The sequence below is a fragment of the Piliocolobus tephrosceles genome, chromosome 1 (genome assembly GCF_002776525.5).
Source record: "Piliocolobus tephrosceles isolate RC106 chromosome 1, ASM277652v3, whole genome shotgun sequence".
NCBI lineage: Eukaryota > Metazoa > Chordata > Mammalia > Primates > Cercopithecidae > Piliocolobus > Piliocolobus tephrosceles.
Window position 1 is genome coordinate 98,786,947 of NC_045434.1, and position 14,710 is coordinate 98,801,656.

Genomic DNA, 14,710 nt, shown 5'->3' on the forward strand with positions numbered 1-14,710 from the left:
CTCACTCTGTTGCCAGGCTGGAGTGCAGTGGCGTGATCTCAGCTCACTGCAACCTCTGCCTCCCTGGTTCAATCGATTCTCCTGCCTCAGCCTCCCAAGTAGCTGGGACTATAGGCACATGCCACCACACCCGGCTAATGTTTGTATTTTTAGAAGAGACAGGGTTTCACCAGGATGGTCTCGATCTCCTGACCTCGTTATCCACCCACCTTGGTCTCCCAAAGTGTTGGGAGTACAGGCGTGAGCCGCCACGCCTGGCCGTCTATGTCCTCCTTCAAGCTATAAAGGGAGACTTAAGTAGTCTTGACAGAGAACATATGTGGCCTGCAAAGCCTAAAATATTTATCATCTTGTTGATACAGAAAAAGCTTACTGATCCCTGATCTCAGATCTTGAATTCTCTTAATAATCTTCATAGCTGTTTAAGAACTTTGGAAAGGTCTGCGTCACTGTAGATGAGCTTTTGACGCTAATTAATGGTTCATTAGAACAGTGGGGGAAGTTGGAGTAGTAGGTTTTATAGAGTGTGTAGGAGCTATCCTAGTTAGAAACTTAGTAACTTAGGCAACTGGATTCCGTTGGAAAGTGAGAGTCAGAGGATCTCAGGTGGATGAGGGAAAAGACGTGATCTTTTTTCCATGTTCTCTTTTTCTGACTTAGCAATGGAAATATAAAAGCAAATGGGATCTAGCTACAGAAAGGACTATTTGAGGTCTTACCTGAATCTGGTTGTTGAGAAGAGATCAATGATTGCTGACTGAGAGAAGCTCTACTATTAATGACACAGTTATAATAGGCAATGAAAGAAATCATCAAAAGGGTATAACTGCTAAAGCTGAAAGTGGCCTTGGCTAACTGAAGCTCTAAGTAGGCTAAGAGGTTTTACAATGCCTAGGAGTATTATAGGCATGATAATTTAAAGGATTTCTTTAAAGAAGAAAAGAAAGCTAGATATTTAGATAAACAAGAATAGCAACTGAAGTTATTGGAAAGTTCATGACTTTTACCAGGTGTTCTATTTCTTCTCATCTTCCCCTAATCATATTGTTTCCTTAAAATTATTTAGCATAGGAACCTTTTTTTTTTTTTTTTGATATGGAGCTTCACTCTTGTTGCCCAGGTTGGAGTGCAATGGCACGATCTCGGCTCACTGCAACCTCTGCCTCCTGGGTTCAAGCTATTCTCCTGCCTCAGCCTCCCGAGTAGCTAGGATTACAGGCATGCACCACCACGCCCGGCTAATTTTGTATTTTTAGTAGAGACGGGGTTTCTCCATGTTGGTCAGGCTGGTCTCAAACTCCCAACTTCAGGTGATCCGCCTTCCTTGGCCTCCCAAACTGCTGGAATTACAGGTGTGAGCCACTGCGCCCAGTCCACAGCATAGTAACTATTTAGTAACAAATTATATAGATCGGATTGTGGGGCCCATCTTTCACATCTGCCCTGTACACTCTGACAGAGTCCACTTGGCTAGTTTGGGTACTCAAATATGGACTACCAGATGATGAGTTGCTACCTGAAATGTGTGAAAAAACAAGCTAGGCTCTAGGAGACAGGACTTGCATATTTTAATGGAAATGATAGGTGCAAGGTCTTAAGAAGTGTCTTTTTAAAAACAGCTTCACAGCCTTAACACAGTGGAGAGCACATTGTCAGACTGAGACTGAATGAATAAACAGTTGTAAATTAACTTTTGTTGGGCGTCATTTACCTATTCAAGGGGACACTGGAGACCTTCATTTTGTTGGAGTGAGTTTTTTGTTTTTTGCATTGTATGGGAGGTAGTGAGAAGTGAAGCCCGCTGGACTTCTGGGTTGGATGGGGACTTGGAGAACTTTTCCGTCTTACAAGAGGATTGTAAAATGCGCCAATCAGCACTCTGTAGCTAGGATTGTAAAGTGCACCAATCAGCGGTCTGTAGCTAGCTAGAGATTTGTAAAATGGACCAATCGGCACTCTGTAAAATGGACCAATCAGCAAGACATGGGTGGGGACAAATAAAGGAATAAAAGGTGGCCACCCCAGCCAGCAGCAACAACCTACTTGGGTCCCCTTCCATGCTGTGGAAGCTTTGTTCTTTCGCTCTTCACAAGAAATCTTGCTGCTGCTCACTCTTTGGGTCCATGCCACCTTTAAGAGCTGTAACACCGTGAAGGTCCATGGCTTCATTCTTGAAGTCAAGAAAATACCGGAAGGAACAACTCTGGACACATCTTGGCAACCTAGATGGGACTATTGCCAAGTGGTGAGTACCACTGGACCCCTTTCGCTTGCTAGTCTGTTCTATTTTTCCTTAGAATTTGGGGGCTAAATGCTGGGCACCTGTCGGCCAGTTAAAAGCGACTAGCATGGCTCCCGGACTAAAGACACGGGTGTCAGGCTTTCTGGGAAAGGGCTCTCTAACAACCCCCGACTCTTCTGAGTTGGGAGCATTGGTTTGCCTGGAACCAGCTTTCACTTTTCCTGTACTTCTGGGCTGATCCAAGGGTCGACAGAGAGGAAAGCCACTCAGGTCCGGGTTCCTGACAAAAAGTTAGTTGACCACGTAGCCATGAGCGGAACTGTCAAAGTCACATTGCCCAAGCGAGACTCACCCATCTATCCTGTCTATCCTGACCCTTGCCTCCTGGGTTCTAACGCCTGTCAGACAACTTCCTCCCACGTCTCTTCTCTGAGGCTAGTCCCACTTCTAAAAACCACTCCCTGCCTCTGGTGCTTTTCTAGTTTCTCCTATAAGAATGACTTCTAGTATAAATTTTGGGACTCAGTTCCTTTCTTTAGGCACCCAGGCTCACCAATTAGACATAATTTTTGCCCAAAGCCCTGTCAGATGGGGAGACCAACTATCCTTTTAGGATCCCTCCTCAGACAAGTGGGCCTAACAAAGGCTATTCCTGAAGCTAGGATATGGGGAGCCTCAGAAATGATATCCTTCCTATTCATATGATGAGAAGTGAGGACAAAAGGCGTCACTCTTCCAACCCTGGAGATCCCTTCCCTCCCTCAGGGTATGGCCCTCCACTCCATTTCTGGGGCATATCATCTTTATAGGACAGGGGTAAGGTCCCAATACTACCAGGAGGTTACACTTAGGACTCTAACAGGTTTTTGAGAAGGCGTTGTTGGTAAAGGCCACTAAATCGGATTTTTCTTGGTCCTCTTTGTGGTCTAGGAGGAAAACTAGTGTTTCTGCTGCTGCGTCAGTGAGCACAACTATTCCAATCTGCAGGGTCCAGGGGCCATGGTGGGTTCTTGGGCGGGAGGTGAAAAACAAACCTTTCAAATGGGAAACACTCAGGCATCAACAGGCTCACCCTTGAAATGCATCCTAAGCCACTGGGACCAATTTGACCCTCAAATCCTGAGAAAGAGGTGGCTTATTTTTTTTTTTTTTCTGCACTATGGCCTGGCCCCAATATTCTCTCTCTGATGGGGAAAAATGACCACCTGAGGGAAGTATAAATTATAATACTATCCTGCAGCTTGACCTTTTCTGTAAGAGGGAAGGCAAATGGAGTGAAATACCTTATGTCCAAGCTTTCTTTTCATTGACGGAGAATCCACAACTATGCAAAGCCTGCAATTTACATCCCACAAAAAGACCTCTCAGCTTACCCCCATATGCTAGCCTCCCTATAGCTCCCCTTCCTACTAATGATAAGCCTCCTCTAATCTCCCCTACCTAGAAGGAAAAAGCAAAGAAATCTCCACGGGACCACAACCACCCCCTGGGCTATCAGTTATGTACCCCTTCAAGCTGCAGGGGAAGGGAAATTTGGCCCAATCCAGGTACATGTCCCTTTCTCCCTCTTTGATTTAAAGCAGATCAAGGTGCTTTAAATCATGGTGGCTCATGCTTGTAATCCTAGCACTTTGGGAGGCTGAGGCGGGGAGATCACCTAAGGTCGAGAGTTTGAGACCAGCCAAGCCAACATGGAGAAACCCCGTCTCTACTAAAAATACAAAAAAATTAGCTGGGTGTGGTGATGCATGCCTGTAATTCCAGCTACTCGGGAGGCTGAGACAGGAGAATTGCTTGAACCTGGGAGGCAGAGGTTGCAGTGAGCTGAGATTGCACCACTGCACTCCAGCCTGGGCAACAAGAGTGAAACTCCATCTCAAAAAAAAAAAAAAAAAAGCAAATCAAGGTAGATCTGGGGAAGTTTTCAGATGATCCTGATAGGTACATAGATGTCCCACAGGGTCTAGGGCAAGTCTTTGACGTCACTTGGAGAGATGTCATGCTATTGTTAGATCAAACCCTAGCCTTTAATGAAAAGAATGTGGCTTTAGCTGCAGCCTGAGAGTTTGGAGATACCTGGAAATGGACAAATTCCCTACGGTCAGCAAGCCGTTCCCAGTATAGATCCCCACTGGGACCTCAACTCAGATCATGGGGACTGGAGTTGTAAACATCTGCAGACTTGTGTTCTAGAAGGACTAAGGAGAATTAGGAAAAAGCCCATGAATTATTCAATGATGTCCATCATAACCCGGGGAAAGGAAGAAAATCCTTCTGCCTTCCTCAAGCGGCAATGGGAGGCCTTAAGAAAGTATACTCCCCTGTCACCTGACTCCCTCAAGCGTCAATTGATCCTAAAAGATAAGTTCATTACCCAATCAGCCACAGATATCAGGAGAAAGCTCCAAAAGCGAGCCCTGGGCCCTGAACAAAATCTGGAGGCATTATTAAACCTGGCAACCTCAGTGTTCTATAATAGGGATGAAGAGGAACAGGCCGAAAAGGAAAAGTGAGATCAGAGAAAGGCCGCAGCCTTAGTCATGGCCCTCAGACAAACCTTGGTGGTTCAGAGAGGACAGAAAATGGAGTAGGCCAATCACCTGGTAGGGCTTGTTATCAGTGTGGTTTGCAAGGACACTTTAAAAAAGAGTGTTCAACAAGAAACAAGCCGCCCCCTCGCCCATGTCCGCTATGCTGAGGCAATCACTGGAAGGAGCACTGCCCCAGAGGACAAAGGTTCTCTGGGCCAGAAGCCCCCAACCAGATGATCCAACAACAGCACTGAGGGTGACCAGGGCAAGTGCCAGCTCATGTCATCACCTGGGTACATTTAACCATTGTGGGCCAGGAAATTGACTTTCTCCTGGACACTGGCATTGTTTTCTTTTGTCCTGGACAGCTGTCCTCAAGGCCCGTTACCATCTGAGGAATCCTGGGACAGCCTGTAATCAGGTATTTCTCCCAACTCCTCCGTTGTAATTGGGAGACTTTGCTCTTTTCTTTTCTTTTTCTTTTTCTTTTTTTTTTGAGATGGAGTTTCACTCTTGTTGCCCAGGCTGGAGTGCAATGGTGTGATCTCTGGCTCACTGCAATCTCCGCCTCCTGGGTTCAAGCTATTCTCCTGTCTCAGCCTCCCGAGCAGCTGGGATTACAGGCTGCCACACCCAGCTAATTTTGAATTTTTAGTAGAGACAGGGTTTCTCCATGTTGGTCAGGGTGGTCTCAAACTCCCAACCTCAGGTGATCCGCCCGCCTCGGCCTCCCAAAGTGCTGGGATTACAGGCGTGAGCCACTGTGCCCGGCCAACTTTGCTGTTTTCACATGCCATTGTTGTTATGCCTGAAAGTCTCACATCCTTATTAGGGAGGGATATATTAGCCAAAGGTGGAGCTATTATCTATATGAATGTGGGGAACAAGTTACACATTTGTTATCCCCTGCTTGAGGAGGGAATCAACTCTGAAGTCTGGGCATTGGAAGGACAATTCGGAAGGGCAAAAAATGCCCACCCAGTCCAAATCAGGCTAAAAGACCCCACCACTTTTCCTTATCAAAGGCAATATCCCTTACGGCCTGAAGCTCATAAAGGATTAGAGGATATTGTTAGACATTTAAAAGCTCAAGGCTTAATAAGAAAATGCAGCAGTCCCAGCAACATCCCAATTCTAGGAGACTAGTTCAAGATCTTAGACTGATCAATGAGGCAGTAATTCCTCTATATCCAGTTATACCCAACCCCTATGCCCTGCTGTCTCAAATACCAGAGGAAGCAGAATGGTTCACTGTTCTGGACCTCAAGGATGCCTTCTTCTGTATTCCCCTGCACTCTGACTCCCAGTTTCTCTTTGCCTTTGAGGATACCACAGACCACACGTCCCAACTTACGTAGACGGTCTTGCCTCAAGGGTTTAGGGATAGCCCTCATCTGTTTGGTCAGGCACTGGCCCAAGATCTAGGCCACTTCTCAAGTCCAGGCACTCTGGTCCTTCAGTATGTGGATGATTTACTTTTGGCTACCAGTTCGAAAGCCTCATGCCAGCAGGCTACTCTAGATCTCTCGAACTTTCTGGCTAATCAAGGGTACAAGGCATCTAAATGAAAGGCCCAGCTCTGCCTACAATAAGTCAAATATCTGGACCTAATCTTAGCCAGAGGAACCAGGGCCCTCAGCAAGGAATGAATACAGCCCATACTGGTTTATCCTTGCCCTAAGACATTAAAACAGTTCCAGGGGTTCCTTGGAATCACCAGCTTTTGCTGACTATGTATCCCTGGATACAGTGAGATAGCCAGACCCCTCTATACTCTAATCAAGGAGACCCAGAGAGCAAATACCTATCTAGTAGAATGGAAACCAGAGGCAGAAACAGCCTTCAAGACCTTAAAGCAGGCCCTAGTACAAGCTCCAGCCTTAAGCCTTCCCACAGGACAAAACTTCTCTTTACATGTCACAGAGAGAGCAGGAATAGCTCTTGGAGTCCTTACTCAGACTCGTGGGACAACCCTGCAACCAGGGGCATACCTAAGTAAGGAAAGTAATATAGTAGCAAAAGGCTGGCATCACTGTTTACGGGTAGTTGTGGCAGTGGCCGTCTTAATATCAGAGGCTATCAAAATAATACAAGGAAAGGATCTCACTGTCTGGACTACTCATGATATAAATGGCACACTAGGTGCCAAAGGAAGTTTATGGCTATCAGACAACTGCCTGCTTAGGCACCAGGCACTACTCCTTGTGTATTTGAAGGACTGGTGCTTCAAATACACACATGTGCAGCCCTTAACCCTGCTACTTTTCTCCCAGAGGATGGAGAACCAATCGAACATGACTGTCAACATCTCTTATGACTGCCAACAAATTACAGTCCAGACTTATGCCGCCCAAGAGGATCTTTTAGAAGTCTCCTTAGCTAATCCTGACCTTAACCTATTTACCAATGGAAGTTCATTTGTGGAGAATGGGATACGAAGGGCAGGTTATGCCATAGTTAGTGATGTAACAGTACTTGAAAGTAAGCCTCTTCCCCCAGGGGCCAGTGCCCAGTTAGCAGAACTAGTGGCACTTACCAGAGCCTTAGAACTGGGAAAGGGAAAAAGAATAAATGTGTATACAGATATCAAGTATGCTTATCTAATTCTACATGCCCATGCTGCAATATGGAAAGAAAGGGACTTCCTAACCTCTGGGGGAACCCCCACCAAATATCACGAGGAAATCATGGAGTTATTGCACGCAGTGCAAAAACCCAAGGAGGTGGCAGTCTTACACTGCCGAAGCCAAAGGAGAAGGAGAGGGGAGACAGCAGCATAAGCAGCTGGCAGAGGCAGGGAAAGACCGACCAGCAGAGAAAGAAAGAGAGAAGGAGACAGAAAGTCAAAGATTGAGAGAGACAGAGTGGAAGAGACAGACAGACAGAAAGAGAAAGAGAGAGGGGAAAGACAAAGTCAGAGAAGGAAAGAGAGAAAGAGAGAGAGAGAAGTAGTAAAGAAAAAACAGTGCACCCTTGAAGAGGTGGCCAGACCCTCCACACCTGTGGGTGTTTCTCGTCAGGTGGGATGAGAGACTGAGAAAAGAAAATAAGACACAGAGACAAAGTACAGAGAAAGAAAAGTGGTCCCAGGTGACCGGCACTCAGCATACGGAGGATCCGTGCCAGCACTGGTCTCTGAGTTCCGGGGACCGAGGACCGGTACCGGCACTGGTCTCTGAGTTGCCTCAGTATTTATTGATCATTATCTCTACCATCTTAGAGAGGGGGATGTAGCAGGACAATAGGGCAATAGTGGGGAGAGGGTCAGCAGGAAAACATGAGAGTAAAGGTCTCTATGTCATAAATACGTTAGAGGAAAGGTGCTGCTGTGCTTTGATGTGTGTGTACACAAACATCTTGGTGCATTAAAAAGCAGTATTGTTGCTAGCATGTCTCACCTCCAACCCTGAGATGGTTTTCTCCTATCTCAGTAAATAGAACATACAATTGGGTTTTACACCAAGACATTCTATTCCCAGGGATGAGCAGGAGACAGATGCCTTCCTCTTATCTCAACTGCAAAGAGGCCTTCCTCTTTTACTAATCCTCCTTAGCTTAGACCCTTCACAGGGTGTTGGCTGGGTAACGGTCAGGTCTTTCACTTCCCAGGAGGCCGTATCTCAGGCGATCACATGGGGAGAAATCTTGGACAATACCTGGCTTTCCTAGGCAGAGGTCCCTGTGGCCTTCCATAGTGTATTGTATCCCTGGGTACTTGAGATTGGAGAATGGCGATGACTTTTAACAAGCATACTGCCTTCAAGCACTTTTTTTAACAAAGCATATCCTGCACAGCCCTAAATCAATTAAACCTTGAATTAATACAGCACATGTCTCTGCAAGCACAGGGTTGGGGCTAGGGTTACAGATTAACAGCATCTCAAGGCAGAAGAATTTCTCTTAGTACAGAACAAAACGGAGTCTGTTATGTCTACTTCTTTCTACATAGACACAGTAACAGTCTGATTTCTCTTTCTTTTCCCCACACACCCCATTCCTTTAGAAACCAGAGTAAATTTAAAACCTATAATTGATAGCTGAAGGTCTCTGTGACCCTATAACACTCCAATACCACCCTGTTGTCTGTGTAAACAACAGTGTAGTCCAAAAGCACTGAGGCCACTGACAGCCCATAGCCTTCCTATCAAAAATCCCTTAACCCAGTAGGTTTCCTAACAGGGAATCTAAATCTTAATTAATTACCATACAAACATCTGACCAGACCTAGGAAGAACTCCCTCCAGGACGGGATGATAGATGGTTCCTCCCTGGTGATTAAGGGAAAAAGACATAATGGGTATTTGGTAAGTGAGAAGGCAACTCTTGTAGAAGCAGAGTTAGGATAATTGCCTAATAATTGGTGTGCTCAAACAGGCAAGCTGTTTGCACTCAGCCAAACCTGAAAGTACTTACAGAATCAGGAAGGTGCCATCTATACAAATTTTAAGTTAATATGGACTGAAGGAAGTCTTATTAATAGCAAAGAATAATTGAAACCCCAAACTTACAAGGTTTTCAACAAAAGCAAAGTTTGCTAAAAGTTAACAGTATAACACGTATTATCCTAACTTCTAATCTTGTGGAAATCAGACCCTATCAGTGCCCCTCAAAGCTTCCATCAGTGCAGAGCCATACAACTACTACCCCTACTTATAGGGTTAGGAATGGCCACTGCTACAGGAACCACAACAGCAGGTTTATCTACTTCATTATCCTACTACCACACACACTCAAAGGATTTCTCAGACACTTTAAAAGAAATAACAAAATCTATCCTTACTCTACAATCCCAAATAGACTCTTTGGCAGCAGTGACTCTTCAAAACCGCTGAGGCTTAGACCTCCTTACTGCTGAGAAAGGAGGACTTCGCACCTTCTTAGGGGAAGAGTGTTGCTTTTATATTAACCAGTCAGGGGTAGCATGAGACACCGCCTGGTGTTTACAGGAAGAGGCTTCTGAAATCAGACAATGCCTTTCAAACTCTTATACCAACCTCTGGAGTTGGGCAACATGGCTTCTCCCATTTCTATGTCCTGTGACAGCCATCTTGCTATTACTCCCCTTTGGGCCCTGTCTTTTTAACCTTGTCGAATTTGTTTCCTCCAGGATTGATGCCATCAAACTACAGATGGTCTTACAAATAGAACCCCAAATGAGCTCAACTAACAACTTCTACTGAGGACCCCTGGACCAACCCACTGACCCTTTGGCTGGCCTAGAGAGTTCCCCTCTGGAGGATACTACCATTGCAGGGCCCCTTCTATGCCCCTATCCAGCAGGAAGTAGCTAGCGTGGTCATTGCTCAATTTCCAACAGCAGTTGGGGTGTCCTGTTTAGAGGGGAGATTGAGAGGTGAAGCCAGCTGGACTTCCGTGTCAGGTGGGGACTTGGAGAACTTTTCTGTCTTACAAGAGGATTGTAAAATGCGGCAATCAGCACTCTGTAGCTAGGATTGTAAAACGCAGCAATCAGCACTAGCTGGAGGTTTGTAAAATGAACCAATCAGCACTCTGTAAAATGGACCAATCAGCAGGACATGGGCTCAGACAAATAAGGAAAAAAAGCTGGCCACCTCAACCAGCAGCAGCAATCTGCTCAGGTCCCCTTCCAAGCTGTGGAAGCTTTGTTCTTTCGCTCTTCACCATACATCTCACTGCTGCTCGCTCACTCGCTCACTCACTCACTCACTCACTCACTCACTCACTCACTCACTCACTCTTTGGGTCCGGTGCCACATTTAAGAGCTGTAACACTCACTGCCAACGTTTGTAGCTTCATTCTTGAAGTCAGCGAGACCCAGAACCTACCGGAAGGAACTAACTCCGGACACAGTAGGATTTGATGAATACTAAAATGTCTTCCAACTCCTAAGATCTATGATCTTCCACATCAAACAGGCACTTCACAATTTCTCTGTTCTTTGCAGAAGAACACTGTCCATTTGCTCCAGTCTCTCTCTCTCTCATGCTGTCTCTCTCTCTCTCTTCCCCTAGCCTTCCTCCCTCTCTTGTGCTGTTCTCTGGTCCAGGGTGCTATCCTACTACAAAATCTTAATCTGCAACATCTCTTGCCTTTACCCCTTTCATTCACTGTTTCCTGCTTTTCGTGTACGCTCTTAATTTCCTTCCAGCTCTTCTCTTTCTCAGATTCACACACTCCTTCCATTCCACTCCCCTCCTTGCTTTCTTCGTGTAGATCTCCTTCCTTCCTCTCTTTTTTTGCTCCCCCTAGTTCATTTTCCATCCGCGCATCCCCGATGGTCTCCCCCTCCTTCCCGCTCTCTGTCTTACCCTAGTTTGGAAATGCAGCAGACCTCTAAACCTGCCAGCATTGGATGCAAGAGGCTGTCATGCTACGGTAGGAGGAGCTTCTATTGGTCGGGCTGGAGGCGGGTACCGAGCTGAGTATAAAAGATGGGGCCGGAGGCGGCGCGCGGAGAGGCTCTGACAGGACGGGTCGAAGAGGGTCCCGTGGCCGGAGCCGGGCGACGGAGAATCCCGGGTGCCAGCACCAGAGCAGCGGCTCTCCGCACTAACTCGCCTCTCCTGATCAGCCGTAACCCCTGCCGCAGAGCCGGGCAACTCTCAGCTGTCGCCCGCGGAGCCCCGAGGGCCCCTCGCCTCACCTGTGCGTGCCGCGCCTGGCGCGCCCTGTCCAGCTGCGGAGATGAGCGAGGTGAGCGGCGCGCCTCCGGGGGTCTCGGCAGAGCTGCGGCGGGGAGGGGGCTGAGGCTCGGGATGCCAGGGAGGCGAGGGAGAGTGAGGCAGACAGTGGCCGCGAAGAACCCTCCAGGGGCGCCCCACTGCCCTCCTAGGAAAGCTCCCACCTCGGGGCGCTGGGAAACGATTGGAAGACGGGGTGCTTTCAGTCTCCCTACTGTGAACGGTGCTTTTGGGGGTAGAGTCGGGAAGTGGGGATGCTGAGCTCTCGTCATCCCCTTGGGATACTGCCCCCTGCATCTGTCTGGCTCCCCTTACCCCCTCACTTCGTTTCTGTCGTCTCTCTCCTAGGCATGTAAGGCACTCACATTCCTTACGTAGCATCTAACAGGAACTCCATCCCTGGCCCCCGGGGAGGGCCACTATGCCCCTTTTAGAAAGGTGGCATCCTGCCCTCCACTCATTCAGTCAGGAACGTTGGAGGGATCTTTTCCGGTATTTAGAAGCCCCTGCCAGCTCCTGGGGAAATTTCCCCTTCAAGAATAGACCTCCCTCTGCAGTGCTTGTTAGGAACTAGGTCTTCTGGCAGGCTCTGTGGTGTTCTTCGTGGCCAGACCCAGTCCATTAACTGATTTACTGTTTTCAAAGAACACTGTTCATGGGGTGGGGGAGTAGGAGGTCAAAGCAGAGACCTTGGAAAGACGTCTCCTATTGTCTATTTGTAGGCACAGTCTCATCTCCAGAAACAAGGATCAGCCTTCCCAAGTGAAGTCAGTCTGGTTACTAGCATCACAAGCTTGCCCTCTGCAGCCTCTTTCCTAGTACCCACATCGTTGTGTTAAATCTAACTCCCCTGCTATATGTCAGATATGTATGTAGGTCTGCTACTTACCTGTGATGTAGCCTTAGGCAAAGTACAAAACCTTTGTTTCATTTTTTATCTGTAAAATGGGGATAATATTGGTTGTTGTAATAGTTAAATGAGATAATATATGCCAAATACTTCAAACGGGACCTGGCACTCAATCTATATTAGCTATTATCTTACTGTTTTTTTCCTCCCCCATTAGAATATTACAGAAATTTAACAGAAGAATTCCCATAGACATTAGATTACTGAAGGAATAGGACCCTGGAGCCTGGGTTCCAGTTTAGATAGTAAAAATGAAGATCTCTGCTGACTCCTACCGAAAGTTGTCACCCAGGGAGCTAATTAGTGCCAACTGCTGTGTTGTCTTGGTTGCCATGTTCACTAATTTTATCCTGGAAAATTCAGCTAGTCTGGGGGCTGCAGATGAACCAAAGTGGTTTCCAGTCCCTCAGCTGGTTGTAACTCTGACGATGGCAGTCTTTCAGAAAGAAAAGAAAAAAACGCATCAACCTCCTCTTTCAGCTCTAATGTGGGAAGAGAGGTTTTCTTTGCCCTCTTTTCACTGAGGTCTAGGGTTCATACTACTCCTCCCACCCTGGGCATTTCTAAATCTGAAAGTCGTAATCCAAGCCATCCCCTGGGAGTTTGTGATCTGAAGGCTGTGCCAACGTGAGGAATTGCGGTTAGCTTGTTTTTTCTGGGGAAAGTGCACAGCCCCTTTGTAGGACACTACAGGGGCTGGCATTTAGGGTGGTATTTGGTGGAATGAGAAGCCTGTTTTGTGGCAAAGGAAACAATTTGGTGTTTGAGGGGAAAGTCAAGTCTGCGCCCTCCTGACTCAGCAGCTGCATTTGGTTAGCCTTCATCAGGGGCTCAGTAGAATGATGAGAGAAGGATCCACGGATGGAGACTGTCAGTGTACCCAAGTATGCCCAGCCTCCTAGGCTATCAGAGTGAACTGGTTTTAACTAGCAATTTAGTCATAGAAGCTGTCTCCTAATATGGAGCTGAGCCTGGTCTTAGGGATGAATACTTATAAAATTCAGAAGCAGCTGTCTCTGAATCAGGTCACAAAGGGGTCTCTGCTTCTCTAGGGGCTGAGACCCAGCCTGTTTTCTTCCTCTTGTAAAAGCTATGGTAAAAGATGAAAGTGTTGCCCAGAGCTCTAGGGAGACTCCAATCTGCTTCATTTCTCTCAGCCCAGCCCCATGGGGCTCCTTTTTCAGGTGGAAGAGCCCGGCCCAGGAAAGCCCTGTGTACCTTGAATCTTACGTAAGTTTCACCTCCCCCAACTGCTTATTTTCTTGCTACGGAGAAACTGCATGAAATGAGGCGATTTGGGATGTCTTAAGAGACTCCTAATTCAATTGAAGAACAAAACCAGGGAGGAGTCTCCAGACCTAGAACAACCAACAGTGCAGGGGTTCTGGTGGGGCTGCTGGGGAGGATCTCTGACTCTGCCTTGCCTTTGTGGCTCTTTGCTGTCACTCATTACTGCAGTAGAGCATTTCCCTGTGAGTGTGTGTGTGCGCGTTCATGCACAAAGGAGCTGCAGGGACTCATCTCCAATTTGTCTGCATTCACAGCTGCAGGCAGGACTTGATTGCTGTGGATCACACTCTATCTCCTGTGGTTTAATAACTTTTCCCTAGTTTCAGTGACAGATGGGAATGGGAGATGTGTTCAATTCCTGAGGGCTCTTTCCTGTAATCCTTTTTCATACAGTGTAGCTGGCTGCTTAAAGCAGAATTGCAGGTTCTTTTGTAATCCTGTTGCATTTCTCATCTGCGAGGAGCCTAGCTGGGGGAATCCCTTGGCTCAGCAGTCATTCTGCTGAAATGGGAGTCCTGGACCACTAGTGACAGTCTTCATGGTGTCTGTCCTGTGTTTTGGCTGTCAGGGACTGGGGCAAGGGACAGATCAACTAGAAATCTTATTTAGGGGACAGCTTAAACCTGATGCTCCTTCATTATCCTGCTTGCTCTCTTCTTACCTAATGAGAATGGGATATCACACTTTGGAGATCCACACTCTCTTTCCTGTGCACATGTGTCTGCATCTGCCACCTTCCTAACAAGGGAAGTTCAGTCAGAATGATACTATTCTGTTATGTCTCCTGTGAACCAGTTGTTAGGGAACCTGGTGTGGACTTGGAGGAGATCCAAGTTTGTCTCTCTCATTGGTATGTTACTTTTATTATGGTTATATTGGATATACAAAATAGAAAATCTAGTCACTTACTGCTATTGAAATGCCTTCTATCGGCTGGGCATGGTGGCTCACGGCTGTAATCCTAGCAATTTGGGAGGCCGAGGTGGGTGGATCATGAGGTCAGGAGATGGAGACCATCCTGGCTAACAAGGTGAAACCCCGTCTCTACTAAAAAAATACAAAAAATTAGCCTGA

At 46.9% G+C, this 14,710-nt stretch overlaps 1 protein-coding gene across 1 annotated transcript in view; it reads left to right on the forward strand.

Moving 5' to 3' along the window:
- Positions 1–11,189: 11,189 nt before the first annotated feature.
- Positions 11,190–14,710, forward strand: part of PCP4L1 (Purkinje cell protein 4 like 1) — a 24,582-nt gene continuing 21,061 nt past the window's right edge. Inside the window, exon 1 of the mRNA XM_023214408.2 lies at positions 11,190–11,449. Within this exon, the coding sequence (XP_023070176.1) occupies positions 11,441–11,449 (9 nt within the window). The 5' untranslated portion in view covers positions 11,190–11,440. The remainder of the gene's footprint in view (positions 11,450–14,710) is intronic.